Source organism: Molothrus ater (genome assembly GCF_012460135.2).
Source record: "Molothrus ater isolate BHLD 08-10-18 breed brown headed cowbird chromosome Z unlocalized genomic scaffold, BPBGC_Mater_1.1 matZ_random_MA35, whole genome shotgun sequence".
In the NCBI taxonomy this organism is placed as follows: Eukaryota; Metazoa; Chordata; class Aves; order Passeriformes; family Icteridae; genus Molothrus; species Molothrus ater.
Genome location: NW_023416471.2, coordinates 3443785 through 3463319, shown reverse-complemented (window position 1 = coordinate 3463319; position 19535 = coordinate 3443785). Strand labels below are relative to the sequence as shown.

Sequence of the window (19535 nt, the reverse complement as noted above, 5' to 3'; positions counted from 1 at the left end):
AATTAATCTGTTGCCAATTAAAATAGAGTTGGATAGTGAGAGATAAGTCAATGATGTTTCCTCTCTGTCATTCTCTCCTTCTCACATGTTTTGCCTGCTCCAGCATGAGAGCCACAAGCCATGGCATATCAGGAACTCTTCCAGTATGGATCCCCCACAGGCTCCAGTTCCTCCTGAAAATATCCACCTACTATGGAGAGATCCCACACAAGTTTCAGGGAAACTTTTTCTCCACTGTGGTCTTCCCAACCTGCTCCAGTGACTAGAATGCCTTCTCTGCTTCCTTCATCAAGGACCAGGATGTTCATAGGATTGTTCCTCCCCTGTTTTTAGCCTTTAGACTGTCAGGCAGCATTTTATCCTTTCTTAAAACCCGTTCTGCCAGAGGTACTGACACACCTTGCTGATGGAGGCTGTACCCTGTGGTGGGTCTGGAGCTGTGTCTGGCACAGGGCAGGTCTGCCCTCTCCTCACATTTACTGGAGACCCTCACTGCCAACACCTGGACATCTGCACCCAGAGCATTCCACTCTCACTTCTGTGAAACACTTACTTAGGAACAGTCAATAAAATATATATTCATCACATATTCATCACATAAACTTCATTAACATTAACAAAAAATCCCCAATATTTCCCATACTAAAATCAAAGTGACATAAAAATCCTGAGAAAGGGAATTTTTTACAACACCCACACACAAGGTAAATCTCCACTCCTTGCCCTTTCACCTCATAAGAACAACAAAAGAATCCCCACAGTTATTTCACTCTGGCAATGTTTAGTCCAAGTTTTAGCCATACCACTCCCTATCTCTTAATCCTCAAGACAAAGATTCTCTGCTTAAAGATAGAGCAGTGGGTTGACCTTGGATGGGTTGGAATCTGACAGCCAGAAAAGGTCAATCCAACCACAGGCCTTCAGCTTAAGGCATAAAGGAAACTAAGTAATGTAAGAAGGGAAAGCAACTCAGTAATCCTACATCTAGCAGAGCCTCAGCTGGGCCTGCAATGTGCACTAGATACCTAAAACCTGTGAGGGATTCCATGTACACCAGGCATCTCTGGCCTGTGTGAGATGATCTTATCACATCACTGGTTCCCCAGGATTGCTTCAATCTTTGGACAATATTGATTAGTGGAAAACACAGGTTTTGTGCAATACTTGAACATCTGTTCATTCTGTACAGTCAGCATGAAGGGCCCAAATAAGGTTTATGCTGAAGTTGGCCAGCCTAATAGCATATATTGTAAATACCTATTAGGCTAATTTATATATTAGATAAATAATAAATAATACATATTTTATATAATATATAATATAGATAATATTTTATTATTTCATATTTTCTAAATATAGTATTATCTAAAACCTGAGTTTGAAGAACTATATCTTTTCTCTGCAATACAATGTTCTGAAGAAAATTTAAGTGCATACTTTGTAAATTTGCCAGTTAACAATGAATGGCCTTAATACTGATAAACTTTTTGGACATTCCAACCATGAAAATATTATTTGATTTAAAAAGTAGTAATTCATTGAATTCCACACATTCCGACAAGTTTTTCTTATGGATGTAGTCTAAATTCAACAAGCAACTTTCTGCTCTCTTCAAGATACTAATTTTTACAGTCTTAACATTCATCATTTTTTTCCCTGACATCTACCACTTTACAGCAATTTCAAACCAAGCTGATATGACTATGAGCTCAAGAGACAGAAACTGTGATTCAGGAAATAAGACTTGGAGTCCCTGACTTATCATCTAGAGATGTTTGCTGCCTTGCAAAGCCGTAAATCCTGGGTATTGTAGAGGAACTGCTGAAGCTTGTCCAACTCAATGGCTACTATCCCTTGTTATACTTCCATGTGGGGATCAGTGATACTGCCAGAGGCAGCACAGACTGCATCAAAACTGACTGCAGAATTCTACAGGTAATCAAGGTCACAGGTGGTGTCCTCTTCTATCTGCCAGTGAGGGGGATAAGACTGTGAGAGGAGGACACTGCTAGTATAGATAAATAATTGGCCTCAGAGTTGGTGTTGGGGTCCTCTGACCCTGTTTTCAGATCTGTGTCTGCTTGGGAGAGAAGAGATCCAGCTAAGGGCAGCAGAGGTACCTTTGCCAGGAAGACAGCTGAACTATTAAGGAGCTTCTGGCTAAGAATAAAAGGGGACTGAGAGAATCAACAGCAGCCCTGTCAGGGAGTAGCTGTCAGGAATGATGTCACATGGAAGGATTTTCAAAAAAGTATAAGAAATCAATAAACCTGGATCACCTCCAACATCTGTAGACAAGCAAGGAAGTACCTACAAGACAGAATCACACAGAAATCCCCAAAATCCTTCCTGGCAAATCAGCATGCTGGAGTGCCTCTCTGAAGGTATCCTGGCCTGTATCAGAGACAATGTGGCCAGCACAATCAGGGAAGTGATTGTTTCTTCTGGAAACAGGGCCAGCTCAGGGAATACCTAAACCAGTCAGACATATCTAAGTCCATGGTCCCTGGTGGGATGCACCCATGAGTGCTGGCTTTTTGTCTGCAAGGCCACACTTAAAAGGCTTTGAAGGATCATGGTGATGAGAAGTGCCCAAAAACTGGAGGAAAGACAGGTCACTCCTGTCTTCAAGAATGGCAAGATGGACCACCCAGGAAACCAAAGGCAGAGAGCGCAGAGAAGGTAGAGCCAGTCTCTTTCCAGTGGTGCCCAGAGACAGGATCAGAGGTGATGGGCACGCACTGAAAGTTCCTCCTGAATATCAGGAAAAGCTTTTTGCCTGTGAGGGTGACCAAGCACTGGCAAAGGTTGCCCAGTCAGGCTGTGCACTCACCATATCCTTGGAGATACTGAAAAGTCACCTGGACATGATCCATGACACCTGACTCTTGGTAGCCCTGCTTGAGCAGGTGGTTGGACCAGATGACACCCAGAGTTCCCTGGCAACCTCAACCATTCAGATTCAGAGGTTAATTAAAAGCAGTTAAAAAAAAGACAAGAAAAACCATCAAAAACTTCCACTGAAATCAACTAAAGCCAGATCAGGCTGGAATCCCTACAATTACGAAAAGAAATCTAAAAGACAGAAGTTAAATCTTTTTTCTCTTTCGTACAACACCATCCTCAGTAGGAATTGTGCAAAGGATTAATTATAAATTGCATCATCACTCAAACAAGTTACATGATTGCAAGTGAAGAATAAATTCCAAGCCAGTCAGCAAAAGGCAAAAGAGGTTAAAGAAAGTATTTCACAGAGATATTTTAGATTCACATCTAAGTATAAAATACTGATATAGCAATAAAGGACTTTTTATAAACAGTAGACAGATAGAAATTCAAAAAGGATGCTGCCTGTCTTCATTGTAGCTGCTTCAGAAGATAGCCAAGCTTCTACAAGCTTTTTATTAAACCATTGGGAAGGTCATTCATTGTCTTTTTTCTGCATGGGCTTATTCTTTCTCTATACTGAAGGACTCAAACTGCTGAAATTATATAAACCTCATGAAAACATCATAACATCTTAACAGTGAATACTAAACTACTTCTCAGAAGAAATAAAAGCATATATCGTGCCTCTTCAAACCACCTTTTCAAAGAGTGATTCATGTCTCATTTTCAAAAAGAGTAACATTATTAAGCCTGATGTTAGATGCTTCAGTAGTTGAAATGGACAAGAGGAGGAGACACCTCACTGTATTATTTAAAAGACCTTCAAGCTCAGCATGATGTCTATTGAGAATTCCATCTTCTCTGAGCACAAATGCCAGATACTTCTTGAACTACTAGACTGAAAAAGCATCAGGTCATATCCATATTGAATCTAGTCATCTTCATTTTTGTTAGTTTATTATCTGTCTCTATTATTTATCTTTTGGGGGAAAAAGTACACATTAGTCTTTTACCTGATTTAAATTATAGCATTCTCAAGTCACCTCTATTTTCAGTTTCCAGTTCTGTTACAGGTTTCTAACAACTTACAAACAGCACAAGTAGAAGTAAACAATTCTTGATTTACAATTCCTCCATGAAAAAAACATCCTTCATCCTTTGGTCTCATTTTGTTAGAAACTTGGTTTTTCTGTTTTATGAAATCACATATCTTTGAGTGACAAATCTAGCAATATTTCTCAATGTATCATCACAAGTTTTTTTAATCCATATTTGAATATCTTCTTACAATGATTTCTCCATTATGGGAGACTATAATCAACTTCCATGATTTATTCAGTGAAAATTATTTTGCCTTCATTCTGTAAAGTTTTTTTTTAAATCCAAACACTTAATCTCACCTATATTAGCTCTTACTACTTTCTAGTCTCTCATATACCCACCTGAGAGACAAATATGGGAGAAGTAATGTAAAAATCTGTGGGTTTAAGTTAATGTCTACAAACAGCAGAAATTAACACATATTTCTTTCAAAAAGTGCTCAAAATAATTATTGAAAATGTCTCAAATAAATTAACTGAGCATGCAGAATGCATCAGGTTTGGTAAAGTATTAAACAGTAAAACTGTTTTTAGTTTTACTATTTAGACCAGTGATTTAGATCAGCTTGTTAACATGGTGCTAGAGGAATTCTGCTAAAGTCAAGGTCTTTTAAAGTCAAACACAAGTCTAGATTCCATAACTGAAATGCAGTTCAGACTCATAGGGTGAGAAACTAACTGTGTACAGAAGCACAATTAAAGTGACTTAATGATGGCAGTGAATAACCTGCTGAGCAGAGGGTGCAATGCAATGACACAGAGAACATCAAAGTCCTCCTCCCTGCACAAGGAAGAAAGGAAAGTGTGAGTAGGAGAACAGTGTGTTTTCTTCTTATCTACATGCGAATATACATAAAAACAAAGAAAACTATCCAAAAGCAGTATAGCGACAATAGATCTCCATTAGGTAGGTATTAGGTAGTTGGGTGATAGCAGGTGTATATTCTTGTATTCTCCATGTGTGAAGCAAAAAACAAAAAGCAGTTTTAGAAAACATGTTTTACCTTCCATTCATAACCGGTTAACATACCCAAGAATTTAAGATAACACATTTTATCTCAAAATTCATTTACTAGAACTTATTTTTAATGCACATAACAAAGTACATCACCTAACATAGTAATAGATTGTACAATGAATAACCTGTTAATAAACCACTAACTTGAAAGCCTGTAACCACAGCTCCAGATGTTTCACTTCCCTGCACAGAAGTCTTGATGCATATCAGACACAAAAAGAGGTGTTCAGATACTGCCTTTAAAAAGCCTGCTTTCTCTATAAAAGACATTAAGGTAGTGCCTATCCCTGAAGAGTTTAAAAGTATTAAGCATGATACATCAGAGGTTAAAATTGTTCTAATATGTGCATTTATTTGTCTGAAGTCCACTGTCTTTCTCCTGCAAGAGAAATACTTCAAATTCTAAAATGAGAAAGCTGGACTTCAAAATTTAATCTTTGCTTTAGAGCACTATGAATATTTATAGTACTCCCACAAGACTCACAAAAACAGTACAGATCACAAACTTCACAGAGTATTCTCAGTGCTCCTGAATCACTCCATTAAAACTGAATATATAAGAGTCCATGAACTCAAAAGCATCACCAGAAAGTAAAATAAATTCAACTTGAAGTGTTTGACTTTAAAAACTTCAACCTCCACAGTTTATGCCAAGCAGTCAACATGGTATATGTTCCTCCTTTCTGATCAAAGTGCCTATACAAACTGAAGACACACAGGAATGCTGAAATACAGAAATGACATTCAAAAGGGAAGACAGGACCCTTTATGAAATATTGATTTTTTTGAAATTACTAATTCTTGCACATTCTTTACCTACCCATCAAGTTTCATCTACAAATACATCCCTAAAAGTAAAATCTACTTAAACCACACCTATCCACTATTTCCAGTTTATTTTTCATCAATTTTAGAAGAGTTTGAGGAAACTCAAATAAATACTCAAATAAATTGTTTCCAAAGAATTGGTGGGACAATAATCACAGTGGGGTGTTTTATTTTTTACAAAAAACTTTTAAGCTTTCTCAAATGTTGGCTCTTCATAATCATTACTCAATTTCCAGAGAACTTTTAAAAAAGATATAAAGGAAGAGTTTCATAACATCTGTTAAATACAGCAGTCACTTCAACAATTCTATTATGTCTTAGTACCAAGATTTTAGCAGCAACTCGACATTTTTAGATTTAAACATACAGTGGCAACTAAAACTCCAGCAGAATCAGAAAGACATACTGCTTACCTGTACACCTGAACTGTGAGTTCCACTTTTTGAAGCAAACAAACAATCCTCAGAATCAACTGCAAGCAAAGCTGAAGCAGAAGGGAACAGCTCAGAAACAGATCCTTGACCGACGTTTACAGCCTCTGGATTTTTTTGTCCATCCTTTACTGATTCACTCAGATTGATCACAGAATCGCGTATGTTTGAAATAATCTCATTATTTTCTGCCAACAGGCGTTCTAAATGATCTATTTTTTCTTGCAATATTGAAAGCTGGCCCTAGGGGAGAGAAATAAAAAGCAAAGTTTAATTATTTCTCAGAAAAATTCTTGACAAACCCAAAAAAACCCAACAACAACCAATTCACAATAGTATGTGATCACACAGAAAATTCAAATATATCTTTATTTTATATTTTACATAAAGGCAAACTTATAAGGAATTGATGCAACAAAGGGAACTTTCTCTTTTCAGCCCAAGAGAAAATAGCAAAAGATACATTTTTCCTCTGCAAACTTGAATTCCCTGCGCAAGGTTTAATCAGTGATACAAAGATACTCTTTAAAGTCTCATGCTGTCAAGCAGCAATTATATCCAATACAACTTTTTTCACATCTTTCATTTTGAAAAATCTGATCTTTTCATTTATCAGAACATCAAACAGAAAGCAATTTTTTTACAAATCAGTCACATCGTGATGGGATTAAGAAGATATTGTAAACATTTTAGGTTTTTTCCCATACAAGTAAAATATAAATACCATTTTTCTGATTTTCAGCAGAAGTTGGAGAGAAATTAACAAAAGAACTTCATGGATGTAAGAGATCCCTTAACAGCCTGATCACAGGAATAGTCGGTATATTTGGACCATTACAATCATCAAGAAAATCCTGTAAAAGACATATCAAGCTAAGGGCATTTTCAGCCAGAAGGTCATCTCCAATCGCCAAACAACAGGATTTTATAGATATTCTAGAGAGCTCCACAAGAGGAAGGCTGCAGAACAACACCAGCATGAATTGAAAGAAGTCAATGCATCTTCCAGTGCAACTTGGAAGAGACAGATCCCACAAAGCAAATTAATGCTGTCTAATCACTATTGCTGGGATGCAGGAGGAAACACAGCCAACCAAGACACCCTAAAACTGCCCTCCCTCATGGACTAGCCACTCTTTCCAAATTATTTGAGGGATGCTTTTTATCACACATGAATGTGCTAGCTTTTACAGCATCAAAAAGGTCAGATTATTTAATATGACCTTAGAGATATCTATCATCATTAACAGTAATTTATTTCCTCAGAATGGCTTTAATGTAACAAGAAGTGACAAGAGAACAAAAAAAAAAAACAGTCACTCTCTATTATTAAAGTTGAATTCAGATCTGAAAATATACAACACATTATTAGATATTTTTGCAAGCAGCTATCATAACAACAAAACCTGCTTCAGTTTCAGGTATCTACATTTTACCATTACATTCAAGACAAATACTATTGATTCAGTAGACAGTTACTCTGTGACTTATGGTTTTAATGACTTTTTCCCAGCACCACTGCCTTATTTTCTTAGGATTGTAATATAATATTAGAAACAACATCTTTACATGACACTTTTTTCACTTTCAACAGTAATATAATTGAAATATTTGCCTTTTTCTTTTCAGCAGCTGTAGCTTGCAAGGATTATGTCTCCTTTCTCAATTGATGTATACATTTTTTCAAATTCCCTTGGCTTTGCAAAGTCCTCAGGAATTAAAAAATAAAAAAAGAAAACCAAACACTCAGCAAGAGTTACCAACCATGCTTTTGGATTCTAAACTGTCATAACTACAATTCTGCCTTTATGGAAGTTCTTAATAATTTTCAGACAATAAGTTTTAGTATTTCTTTAATGCTATTAGTTTTTCTCTGCATTTTATGGGCTGTGTAAAGTGCCGGTCCACTGCTTGTCTCTGTTTCTGAGATTGATACATCCTGAAACAGTAACAGGTTTTAAAATGCAACACAGGCAGACAGCTACTGTTTCCAAAAAAGACAAAAATATATTTTGACGACAAAACCAGATTAAGCTAAATGAGATGTAGGAGCAACATCCTAGAATCCCAACAGTTTAAAGATAAATTCTAGAAACTTATAAAATCAATGAAGTGAAAACAAAAAGAAATCAATATGCAGATGATGGAATACTGAAAAGAAAAAAAAAATAGAATAAACAGACTGTAGTCCCATGCCACCTGGTGGCACAAAAGAAACAACCAGACTAAAATATTCCAAATGCTGTTAAAGATACTGTGTACACATTTCTATGTAAAATTAGTGTTTTCCCTTGCAATATCTGTAATATTTTGAAAGTAAGAAGGGCTTCTCTACATAAAGCCTAATAGCCTATTATGCCACTCAATCTAAAAACAACGTATATAAAACAATACTTGATAGGGGCTTTACAGGCTGCCCAACAGAGGCTCTGATCTTTAGATTCCTAGGAAGTTACAGCACAGCTGCCACCCATACAAATCATTCCCAGCTTCACTGCATATATCTACAGTTCAGAGTTATCAAGTGTGCAAGCAGGTAAAGTACTGCTCACACCTATCCCATCACTATCAACACCGTCTCTACAATTGTAAAATCAGACAACTGTTTAAAATTTTTATTCTCATCTATGTATGCTGTAGAAGTATTTTACACCTTCTTCCACAAAAAGTTTCACATTGCCTAGCAATAGCCTGTGAACTCACTGGTCGGATAAAACACCACCCATCTGGTTTATGTCATCTAGCCAATTATATGCTCTCCAGGAAAACAACAGACACAGTGGAAAACAAACAAATAAAAACCTCATAAAATAAGTGTTTGATTGATCCTCCCACCAGCATATAATGCCAGTCTCCAGAAGACAGATATAAACTTCCTCCAAATTTGGAGGTCATGTCATATTTGATGTCTTTAAGACGTACCTTTCATTTAACTTTTTATACGTTAAACCTTGAAAAATCTATAACAATTCTACCAGTTTACTGGTTTTTATGTGACAAAATATTTTGCTTTGTAAACCAAGTTCTCTGTCTACAAACAGCAATTTGTTACCAGATGACCTTCAAACATCAACAACTTCATATGTTGCTACAAACACCCAGCAATAATTTTTAAGCTGCAAGGTTTCAGACTACCTACGACACTTATTTTCAGAAGTCTGGTAAAGTATGTTACTCTAACTGTGGAGATAGATCTTCTGTTATTTGGAGAAAGAAATCCTTACAAAGATGTCCCATTATGAAACCTAACAGAGGACATTAATATAGAAAAGTCTGCTTTCTTTTCTGGAGACTGTGAGATACACCATGCCTCTCTTCTAAAGCTTTTAATCATGCCATGTGCCAACTCAGCTTGAATGCAAAACACGAAATAAAAAGCTACAGTTAAGAACATGCAACCAAAACTTCATGCAATACCCAAGTTCAAACTGCAGGAAAACAAATTTTTGAGATCATCAAATGGTTTTGCTTTTTGTTGTGAAATGTCAGATCCATGAGAATTAACTTTAAGATGCAATAGCATCTCAGACTAGAAATAGATCCCAGCCTCCATTCAGTATGAAAATAATTTATGCCAGGAATCCATTCTCAAGGTGAAAATTTCACATGGATCCAAATTATGCAAAAGCTAGGTCTATTTTCATTGCACATTCGCTATTTCTTATTAATTTTAAATAGATAGTGCCTGTTCAATAGTAAAATTATTTTAAAATATGAGCTGAATGTGAAAAACACGGCAAACTCTTCAAAACAATGAGTTTAACAGATGAAAATAAATTCAGTTTCAACATTTTTAAAGGAAGGCAGCAGACTTCAAATATCAAGGCCAAACAGTACCAAACTGAACTTACTCTAAAGCTGTTTTATCTTATTAATTGCTAGTAACAGACCTTGTCTTACCAGAAAAACAGATTATAAGCATGTTACAGGGGACACTAATTAAAAGACAAAACAGAGATCCTCACCATTACTAAAATCATACTCCAACAGTATTCTTTTAAATTAAAATTTCAATTTTTCCACACATTAGAGGGTTAGCAGGTAGATTTGTTAACTTTTTTTTAATCTGAGCAGAGATGCACCAATTCTGTCTGAAATGTTGGGTTCTGTATGGCTTTGTAGATATTGAATAGTAAAACTTTAGTAGGTACACAAGTCGTAAATGTCAGCAGAACTCTCCCTGACTTCACAGCATCAAGTCTTCTCAGAAAAGAAGGAACCTTGATCCAAGACTTTGAGAAATGCCTAAATGCACCAAAAATTGGAGATACATGACGTATATCCCAGTACAAGTGAACACTAAAGGATGCTCTGTTAATCTACATTGTTGAATGTGTAAATAAAGATTTTTTAAAAAAGCAATAAAGCCAACCCTTCTGTTACTTCACAGCATAGGAAGCACTTCTACAAGAAGTGCAAAGTGCCAATAAATCCACCAAAAGTAGGTACAGCTGCTTTGGTAGGAGAAAGGCATCACATGAGCAGCACACCTGTTCGCCCCCCCTGTGATTACACAAGGTTGCCTTAACCAACAGAATTTTCTCATGTGAAAGCACCACAGATCCACACACCCTCCTCCCATTTGGAACACCTGTGTCCACACCTGTTAGCTGCCCTGAGAAACCTGCCACTATCACCACATGAATCAGCTACATAAACAGCTCCTTATGCTTCAGTCACTCTGAACTTTTCAGCAGTTTTCATGCCCCAAATATTCCAGGGCAGTCTGCTTTCCCACTGCCCTCTGCTTGTCCTTCTCTGTTTGCTCCTGACACCAGTCTGATTCGCAGCAAGAACTCTCCAGAAAGGAGCACACTGACACCCAACACATGAAGGAAAGCCCAGTAACACAATGACAGTCCAACATGTCTCATTCTGAGGAAGTAGAGAGTGTTCAGTTTCTCCTATCTAAACACCGTACATTGCAGAAAAGGTGGTAGTTGGAATTTTCATTTCCTGAGTGAATGCAGACTCCTTCTCTAAATGCAGACCAACAGACCACTAGTGATCACTTCATCAGGAAAAAGACATGTCGCTCAAATAACTGAAGAGGGAGTATGACAGGGCCACAGGTGAGATCTCATAGAAACAGGCAGGCAAAGGAGAAATCCAGATTAGAGGCTTCTGATATTATGTCAGCAGAATTTGGTTATTTACATCCAGACTCAGCCAGCAACCACTGAGTGCTGGGTTCAAAACAAGCCAGAACCCATTCCCTTTCTCACCCACATGGAGAAAAAGGAGACCGCAAAGGAGCTGCCAGTGTCCTGCATTAGAGTCTCTGGTGTACCAAAGAACTGTGGTGAAGAAAGTGGAGCACCACAAGGGACAGAGCTCTCCAAAGGACATGTAATTTGAGGTCATTGCCTATACACATTCACTACAGTAAGCAGTGAGGAAGCAAAGCCTCATTTTCTGGCTGCACTGAATGGCAGTCATCATAACAGTCTTCTTCACCAGTCTTGCCAGTGACTACATCCAGGTACATCTCTAGAAATCATGAGCTATCTTTGCCAAAATCTTGATATAAACTCTGATGAGATGCCAGTTTATCAAGATGGTAACACCAGGAGGCATTCTTTGTTCGCTATCAGAGCACTGTATAGTGAACAGAACATACTAAATATACAATTAAACATTCACCTCCTGCACAGAAAAAACAAGCAGATAAAAGTTAAAAATGTAACCCAATGTATGATCAAAGCTTGATATTTGAGTACACTGTTTCTGCGTGTATTTTCTTTGCAAAGCAGGATACAGAACAAAAAACAAGCATACGATGTATTAGTTAAAGGACAAATCAAGGTTTGAAGGCTTTGCTGATCCGTGCAGAGGGCTTATGTGGATTTGTGACAATGAAAGAACATAAGAGACCTTGTTAGGAATTTCCTACCCTTAAAGTATTATTCTAAGAAAGCTCACTTTACAGAGGCACTGGAAATCTTCTGAATTAAATAACTACAGAAGTCTGTTCCCTTCAGAGAATGATAAAGTTCTGATTCAAAGATGCAACAGCCTGACAATAGATTTTAAGAAATTGATAGACTTTCACATTTTGCTTTACCACCAGAGGCAGCAATAACAAGAATGTTTAACGTACTATTACACTAGACTTATGTTTCATAGCATTTACAGAGACAAATATAAGGCATGCTGTTAAGGACTAGTTTTGACACCATCATCAGAGACCTGAAGGCAAGGAAAAAGAAATCCAGACATATTCAGTTTAAAGTCAATTAAACTGAAAAATATTCGGTACTACTGTCACTGATAAATTTGTGTTCATCTGTTGATGAGAATCTGTTGATTCTTCTCCCTATTATGCTGAATGTTTATTTAAACGTCTAGCAGTACAAAAGTGAAGCACAACTTATTTGCCATTAAGAGCAGGAACTTTAATAATGGTTATTTTCATTCAAACAAGTCAAAACTTAATGTGTTAGACAAAGAAAAGCTAAAGTAAGAACAAACTAGAAAACCTCTCTCTGTTTAGTTTATACCATTAAGTTAGGCAATAACTCTAGGTAGCAGAAGGATGTGCTCAATTATAGTTGAGTTACTGCTTTGTAGACTATGTATTCTGTAAAATACATTTTTCTCAACATTTCACACCAGATTTAAAGACTAATTGAAAGAGACTAATAGCTTCTGCTTGACTGCTGCTTAGCCAGAACTTTACACAAAATGTGCAAGCAAAAAAAAAAAAAACCAAAACCAAAAAAACAAATACACTCTGTGAACAACTACACTCTTGATCACCTCTCTCTTTGATGCAGGGCAATTGGTGAGTTCATAAAAGCAGTTAACACACATGAGATGAGAGTATGCTACAAAAAATGGTGGTCAAAGAGAGAGGTGGGGAAAATACGCAGAGGTGGAAAGGAGATCTCATTCAAATAACAGTTGATTAGTCAAAAGAAAATGGTAAGCTTGGTAGTTCCTGAATGTTTCTGCTTTGCCTTTTAATAAAGTTCAAAGAAAATAGTAAAGACAAAATGAAGCATTCTTTGGTGCTGGTCCATTTACCTTCCAGAATCATTGCAGTCTTGACTTTCAAAAATGTATTTCCAGAAAAAACATTTAACACAGTGCAGAGATATTGTCCCATAAAAGCTAAACCAAGTAAAGTGAAAAAGTGGCAAGAGGAGAAAACTCAAGTTCAAAGCATTACCTGTCAGGTAGTGACAGCAGATAATTCAACATGATGCTGTTTTCCCCTTGCTTAGCTACAAAATTCACTAAAAATTAACTTTCGTCATAAGACTACATAAAGAGCATATATATCTGATGCAAGACACTATTACAAACAAAACTTCCACTTTTTTTAATTGGACTTTGAGTGTGTGCCATGCATGCTTAGGTGAGACCCTTACTTTGATCTAGAATCAAAATAAACAATCCACAAGCCATTACACTATTTTTATTCTTCTATATGTGTCCAAAATCCAGAACAGTTTAATATGGGTTTATCAGTATTTGTTATTCATCTGTACACAATAACACAAGTTCTATAAGGTAAGCTGCTTATGGATGTCTTCTCAGACTTGATTTATATGTAGCTTTCACTTAGCAGTTATCAGTTTAGCCCACACATCCCTCATACATGACACTTGTGACACATGACACAGGCAATGTCATAGGTCTAAACACCACTTTGAGACTTCCTCAAGCCTGCAGTCACACAAGATTTCCAAGAGAATATCGTATTATTGCTTTATTGTATTGTATTATATTATATAATTATACTATATATTGTATTGTATAATATAATATAATTGTATTGCATTATATGTATAATATTGTATTATAACAAAAACAATACACTCAGCTCTTTCTCCATTATATTAAATTAGAAGAATTTTACACCAGAATCTGTACAGACAACTGCTACAATAATAACCTAAAAATGCACCTAAGGCGCTCCCTGCACCTTGAGCTAGTCTCTGCCCAATGTTGTAACATGGTTCCTAGACTTGAGACAGGACACTAGGGCTCATCATATTCTGATATGTGTCCTGAGACAGGAGCATCCCATGGCTATGAACAGGCTCAGATAAAGATTGTCATATGATCATCACCAGAAAAATATACACCTGACAAACAGGCAGGGTCCAGAAAGGTACCTGCAGGAGTTACAGAGGAGAGGTCAGTAAGCCTTGATCTACATGTATTATAGGTGTTATTTTCCCGCAAATTAACAGTAGCTTCCATTCTATGGCAACATAGAGATCTTCTGCTATTATAATTTAAATACACCACTAACGATGACAAGGATATAAAGCACTTTAACTAAAGTTCTATTACAGTTGCCTTGATGACACCCTAGCATAGATAGGCGTGACAAGAATCCAGGGTGAAACTGACTACTGATGCCAGCTTTTGCAACACAAACACCAAAAAAGACACAAAGTTACTGCTGTGTCACAAGCCTGACCATGGGTTCTGTTTTGTACCACAGTGAAAAGCCTTTAAATACTTGGTCAAAGAGAACATAAAGCCATCTGACTATGGATATTTATCCATCTTGGAAGCTCTTGCCCACAAATTATTTCTGCAAGACATTTTTGTTTGTGTCCTGAACTCTCAAACAAGTGAGCAAGTTCTGTGAGGACACTGTCTTGACCCTATTGGCCTACACTGAGAAGCCTAAAAGAGGACTGAGTCTGATGCAAGCTACCTTAAGACCACAAAAAGAGAAGGCACCTTGCTTTGGAAAAAATGTGGTAATGAAAATGGAGCAGCAGTTCTAATAACTTATTTTACTACTGGCACTAGTTACCATGACACTTTAGGTGAATGCAGCTCAACAGATGCTACCAGCTGAAAAATCCCATCTCTTGTTCTGGTAGAATTCAAACAGAATACCTAGATAGCAAATGCTTATAAGCTAAACAAGGGACTGCTTCCAGAAGTACCCACTTCTCTGAGCTAATTGTAAGCCACGTAGGTCAGAAAGAACAAACTAATCAATGTGCAACTTCCGGGACATGAAAGGTGACGTGTGCTGTTACCAGAGCTGCACAGAGAAACAGCAAAGCACATTGCCAAATCAGAGAGGCATGAGGTGAAACAAACCAATAACATCTGAAAGAAAAAAAAAATCTTACTTCCTTCTTTCAAGCTAAAAAATTCTGACCTTTGTCATTGGAAAAGAAAATGCATTCTTAAATCGACAGTCTGCTGCCATAGTTTTTTTCAACCAAAAACAGCCTGAAGGTTTTACATCTGTGGCTAGTTTGACTTAGAGTACTTTGAGCTCTGGCAACACTGCAGTGACACAAACAACTTTCAGTCAGCTGAGGTAGTAGTATTAAAGTGTTTCTTTCACATATTTCTAGAGGCTTCTATTTCACTCTTTATCTTTTGCATTTTTTTCAAACTGATGTTATAAAACTCTGAAGGCATTTGCTAAGTGTCAGGGGTTTCACAGTTGTAACAAAGTGAAACATTTGAATTTCATCTATAACTTCCTCAAAAGACAAAGCAGTAAGAAAGGAAAAGGTAACTGTTTTACCCAGAGGAAGAACCCTCGAAAGGCAGAAGTTTTTCCAGTGAGAATCAGAAGCTTCAAAGAAATCTAGGCATGGAAAAGACAAAAAGAGTAAACACTGACAGACTGTTCTAGAAGACCAAAGGGAGGGAGGAGGATGAAAGGAGAAACGTTTGTCTCTAGCTGACTACACCACCTAGAAGGAATAGGCCTGAAAACAGATCAAGGTACCAAGCCCATGGTCACAAGAGGTAAAACCATGTTACACCTCTGACAAGGATTACACTGTAGGACAATGGAAGACAAAACACATCTAATAAATCTTTCTTGTTCACTCAAGTACTTCAACCAAACATCTAACATTAGACTTTAACACACACCTGTATTAAACTCACTGGCTGAATAATGATACATTAAGTGATTTCCTCACATAAGATACTGCCCATATTCCCAAAGCAGCACTTGTACTTAGCTGTTACAAGAGAGGCATGTGACATTACCCTCCTGCTGGAGTTACACACTGAACAGACTCAGCTGCTGTAGCAGCCTTGTCCTGCTCCTCTTCTCTTCCTCTTGTTCTCTTCCTTCCCGCAAAAACTGAAGGCTGACCCCTGAACTGTAAGTTGAAGGAACAAAGGCAGAACAGATCTGCTCACTTTCTTTACATTTAAGTCGAGGTTTTTGTCCTCAATTATTAATTTTGCATTGAATGAAACAAGAGTAGTTCTAACAGAGAGACAATTGTTACTTTTTAACTAAGTTTTTAGAGTTCTTTCATTCACTTGAAGTCTCACTCCAGTACTAAAATATACTTTCCTTCGGTTTGTTTCCAATAAAAATAAAAATAAGTACCGTGCAAGCATAAATAGGTTAGAACTTTGTATTCTATATTGTGGGGTTTTGCTGGGTTTTTTGTCTATAAGAACATACAGCTGTGTGTAGCCAGCAGTATTGTGCCGTTCTGCACAGCAAATCACGTCCCCTCTGAAATTCATGTTTCTTCTCACGGGCAAACATTCCTTATTAGAACACAGTCACGACACACAGCTTTTAAACTTCTCTGCCACGCAACGAACACAGGAAAGTGAGGAACTGAAGTACTGCGTCGTTTAACCATGAGGAGCAGTCGGGTCAGCCAGCTACAGCTCCAAAGCACGGCTCAGCGGAAAGGAAAGCAGCCACCAAGTCAGCATTTCCCTAAGTCTACCTGTTGTTGACACGGCTGAGGTCCCGAGCTGTCAGCTCTCCCCGTCCTGCCCGCGCACGCCCCGCACCCTGTTCCGCCACCCGCGGAGCCGCTGCAGCCGCGGCGCGGCCCCGTCCCGTCCCGTCCCGCCGGGCGAGCCCCCGCCAGCCCCCGCGCCCGGCTGTGGCTGTGCCCGCTCCCGCCGCAGCCCCGCGCCGGGCCGGCACCAGCGCCAGCGCCGCCCGCAGGCGGCCCCGCTCGGCCCCCGCCCCGCCGCCGCCGCGCCTCGGCGCTCCGGCAGCGGCACGTCCAGGGCACGGAGGTGGCGGCACGGCCGCCCTCCCCTCCACCTCCGCCCGCCGCGCCCCGGCCACCGCCCCGCTCACCTTGGGGAAGGTGCCCTCCCGCCGGGGGCTCTTCGGGTGGTCGAAGTGGCCGCGGTCCAGCATCAGGTACAGGGAGAAGATCACCACGCAGAAGACCGCGCTACCGAACACCGTGAACTGCCGGCTCAGCTTCATCTCCGCGGCTGCCGGGCCGGCGCCGCCGCGCTGCTCCCGTTTCGGGCGGCGTACCCGGGCCCCTCTCGCCGCCCCGCGATCGGAGGCGAAAGTTCTCCCGCCGCGGCGGGGACTGCAGGCGCTGCCGCCCCCGGAGCGGAGCGGCCCAAATCTTTCTCCGGAGAAGTGCGAGAAGTTGCCCCCCACCCGCCTTGCAGGGACCGAGAGCCGTGTCGAGACTCCGCCGGCGCGACTGAGAGGAGAGCCGAGAGTTTCCGGGAGCGAATCGAGTTCGCGGGCAGGAGAGCGCCCAGCGGGGAAGTGGCGGCAGCAGCACCGCCGGGCCGACCGAGCGGCGCTGCTCCCCGCTCTCTTCCTCCTCTTCCTTCTCCTCCTCCTCCGGCCGCCTCAGCAGCCGCTCCGCTCCCCCGCGTTACCCGCACGCGACGCCGGAGTCTGGCACCTCCTTCCCCGGCCGGAGGCTGCTGCCGCTGCCGCCGGAGCTCCCGGGGCCGCAGCGCACAAGCTCCGCGCCGAGAGAGTCCCCGCCCGTCCGCCGCCACCGGCCCCGCCGCCGCCGCCGGAGCGCCGCGTCACGGGCGCGGCTCCGCCCCCGCCGGCCGCACCGCCCCGGCGTTCGAGACCCGGGGCGAGCCAGCTCCCGCCGCCCCTCCGCCGCTCCGCTCTGCTCGGCTGAGAAGGGGCAGCCCTGCTGCCCGCCCCCGGCTCGGCTCGGCTCGGCTCGGCTCGGCTCGGCTCGGCGGGAGCTGCTCCGCGGCCGCTCGGAGGCGCCACGCACCGATGTCCCCATTGCTGCCGCCGCCGCCCCGTCGGCGGTCGGTGTGTGGCAGCCTCCGCCGTGGAAGAGAGGAGGCTGCAAGAGGAAGCGAGAGGAAGGGAGGGAGGGCAGGCTGGAGACTCCGCCGTTCTGCCCACGGCTCGCTGTGGCAGGGGACTGGAGGTGAGGGAGTGTGGGGCGTGGGGAGACCTCCGGATCCGAACGATTCCGGCATCCGCGTTGTTCGGCAGAGCCCCGTCCGGTCTTCTGTGGGATCCCAGTTGCCTGCTGGCACAGTCAGGCACGTTTGTGAGCTGCTGCCAAGCTCCAGCTTCGGTCAAGCTTTTCTGGGTATGAAGAAGTAGAATGTTCCACGGTGCTTTCATGCAAAGTAACTCTTGTTCCTACAGGAATGGGTCACAGCTGAAATGGCCGGTTCATGGAAGGCCATTCAGGTTGTGCCCTCTGTTTGGTAGCTTCTAGCTCCTAATTTTGACAGATTTAATCTGCTCAGTCTGAAAACGTGCATCCCTGGTATCTGCTTCTACCCAATATTTCAAGGTACTACTTAAGATGCCTTGGCTGCCATTGAGAATTAGGCACATCCTAGGAACATGTTCTACCATTGTGTGTGCTTCTTTATAAACGACTGTCATTGAGACATACACCTATGCCTTAAAGTCAGGATGTATGTGTTAGCACCACTGTTTTCTTTTGCCAAGAATATCATCCCCTTTCCTACCCTGCCTGTTCCCAATAGCAAAAACTGTAATAGTACACAAAAATTTGGCCAATAAATTTCAGTGTATCTTTGCTGGAGTCAAGAAGCTTGTATCATTGTTAAGGTTTCCCATGTCTGGAGCTTTATCTAATATCTTACAGAACATACTTCAAGGTGTGATTCTTCATGATTTTCGATTTCTCCCACTAGACAAAATGTCAAAGTGTTGGATTCCATCCTTGAAGAGCAGTAAGGACTGCTGTAGTTGCTGGGTATGAACATTAAGAGCTACTGTAGTTGCTGAGGGAAGGGGAACCTCAGTCCATCCATCCCTTACTATTTTGATGCCAGGGCTAACAAGAGATTTTCAGGGCCTAGAGAGGGATAGCAGGTCAGTAAGAAAGCTCCTGAAGGACAGCACAAAGGAACTCCAGCCACTCTGGCCTGTCAGTTGGCTTATGGTAGTAGAGAGGGCAATGCCTCTGTGTACACAAGTGTCTTGTGCTATTGGAATGCATACAGCTCCACCTGGGGATGGATGAGGAGCTAATCAAAGGCTTATAGGTCAGGAGTAAAGGGCGGGCAGGGGCAGGT

At 40.7% G+C, this 19535-nt stretch overlaps 1 protein-coding gene across 1 annotated transcript in view; it reads right to left on the bottom strand.

Annotated features, from left to right (window-relative positions):
* Positions 1-17931, bottom strand: part of MAN2A1 (mannosidase alpha class 2A member 1) — a 107153-nt gene extending 89222 nt beyond the window's left edge. Inside the window, exons 1-2 of the mRNA XM_036403557.1 lie at positions 17329-17931; positions 6249-6509 (exon numbers count right to left, since the gene is read on the bottom strand). Of these exons, the coding sequence (XP_036259450.1) occupies positions 6249-6509; positions 17329-17463 (396 nt within the window). The 5' untranslated portion in view covers positions 17464-17931. The remainder of the gene's footprint in view (positions 1-6248; positions 6510-17328) is intronic.
* Positions 17932-19535: the final 1604 nt, after the last annotated feature.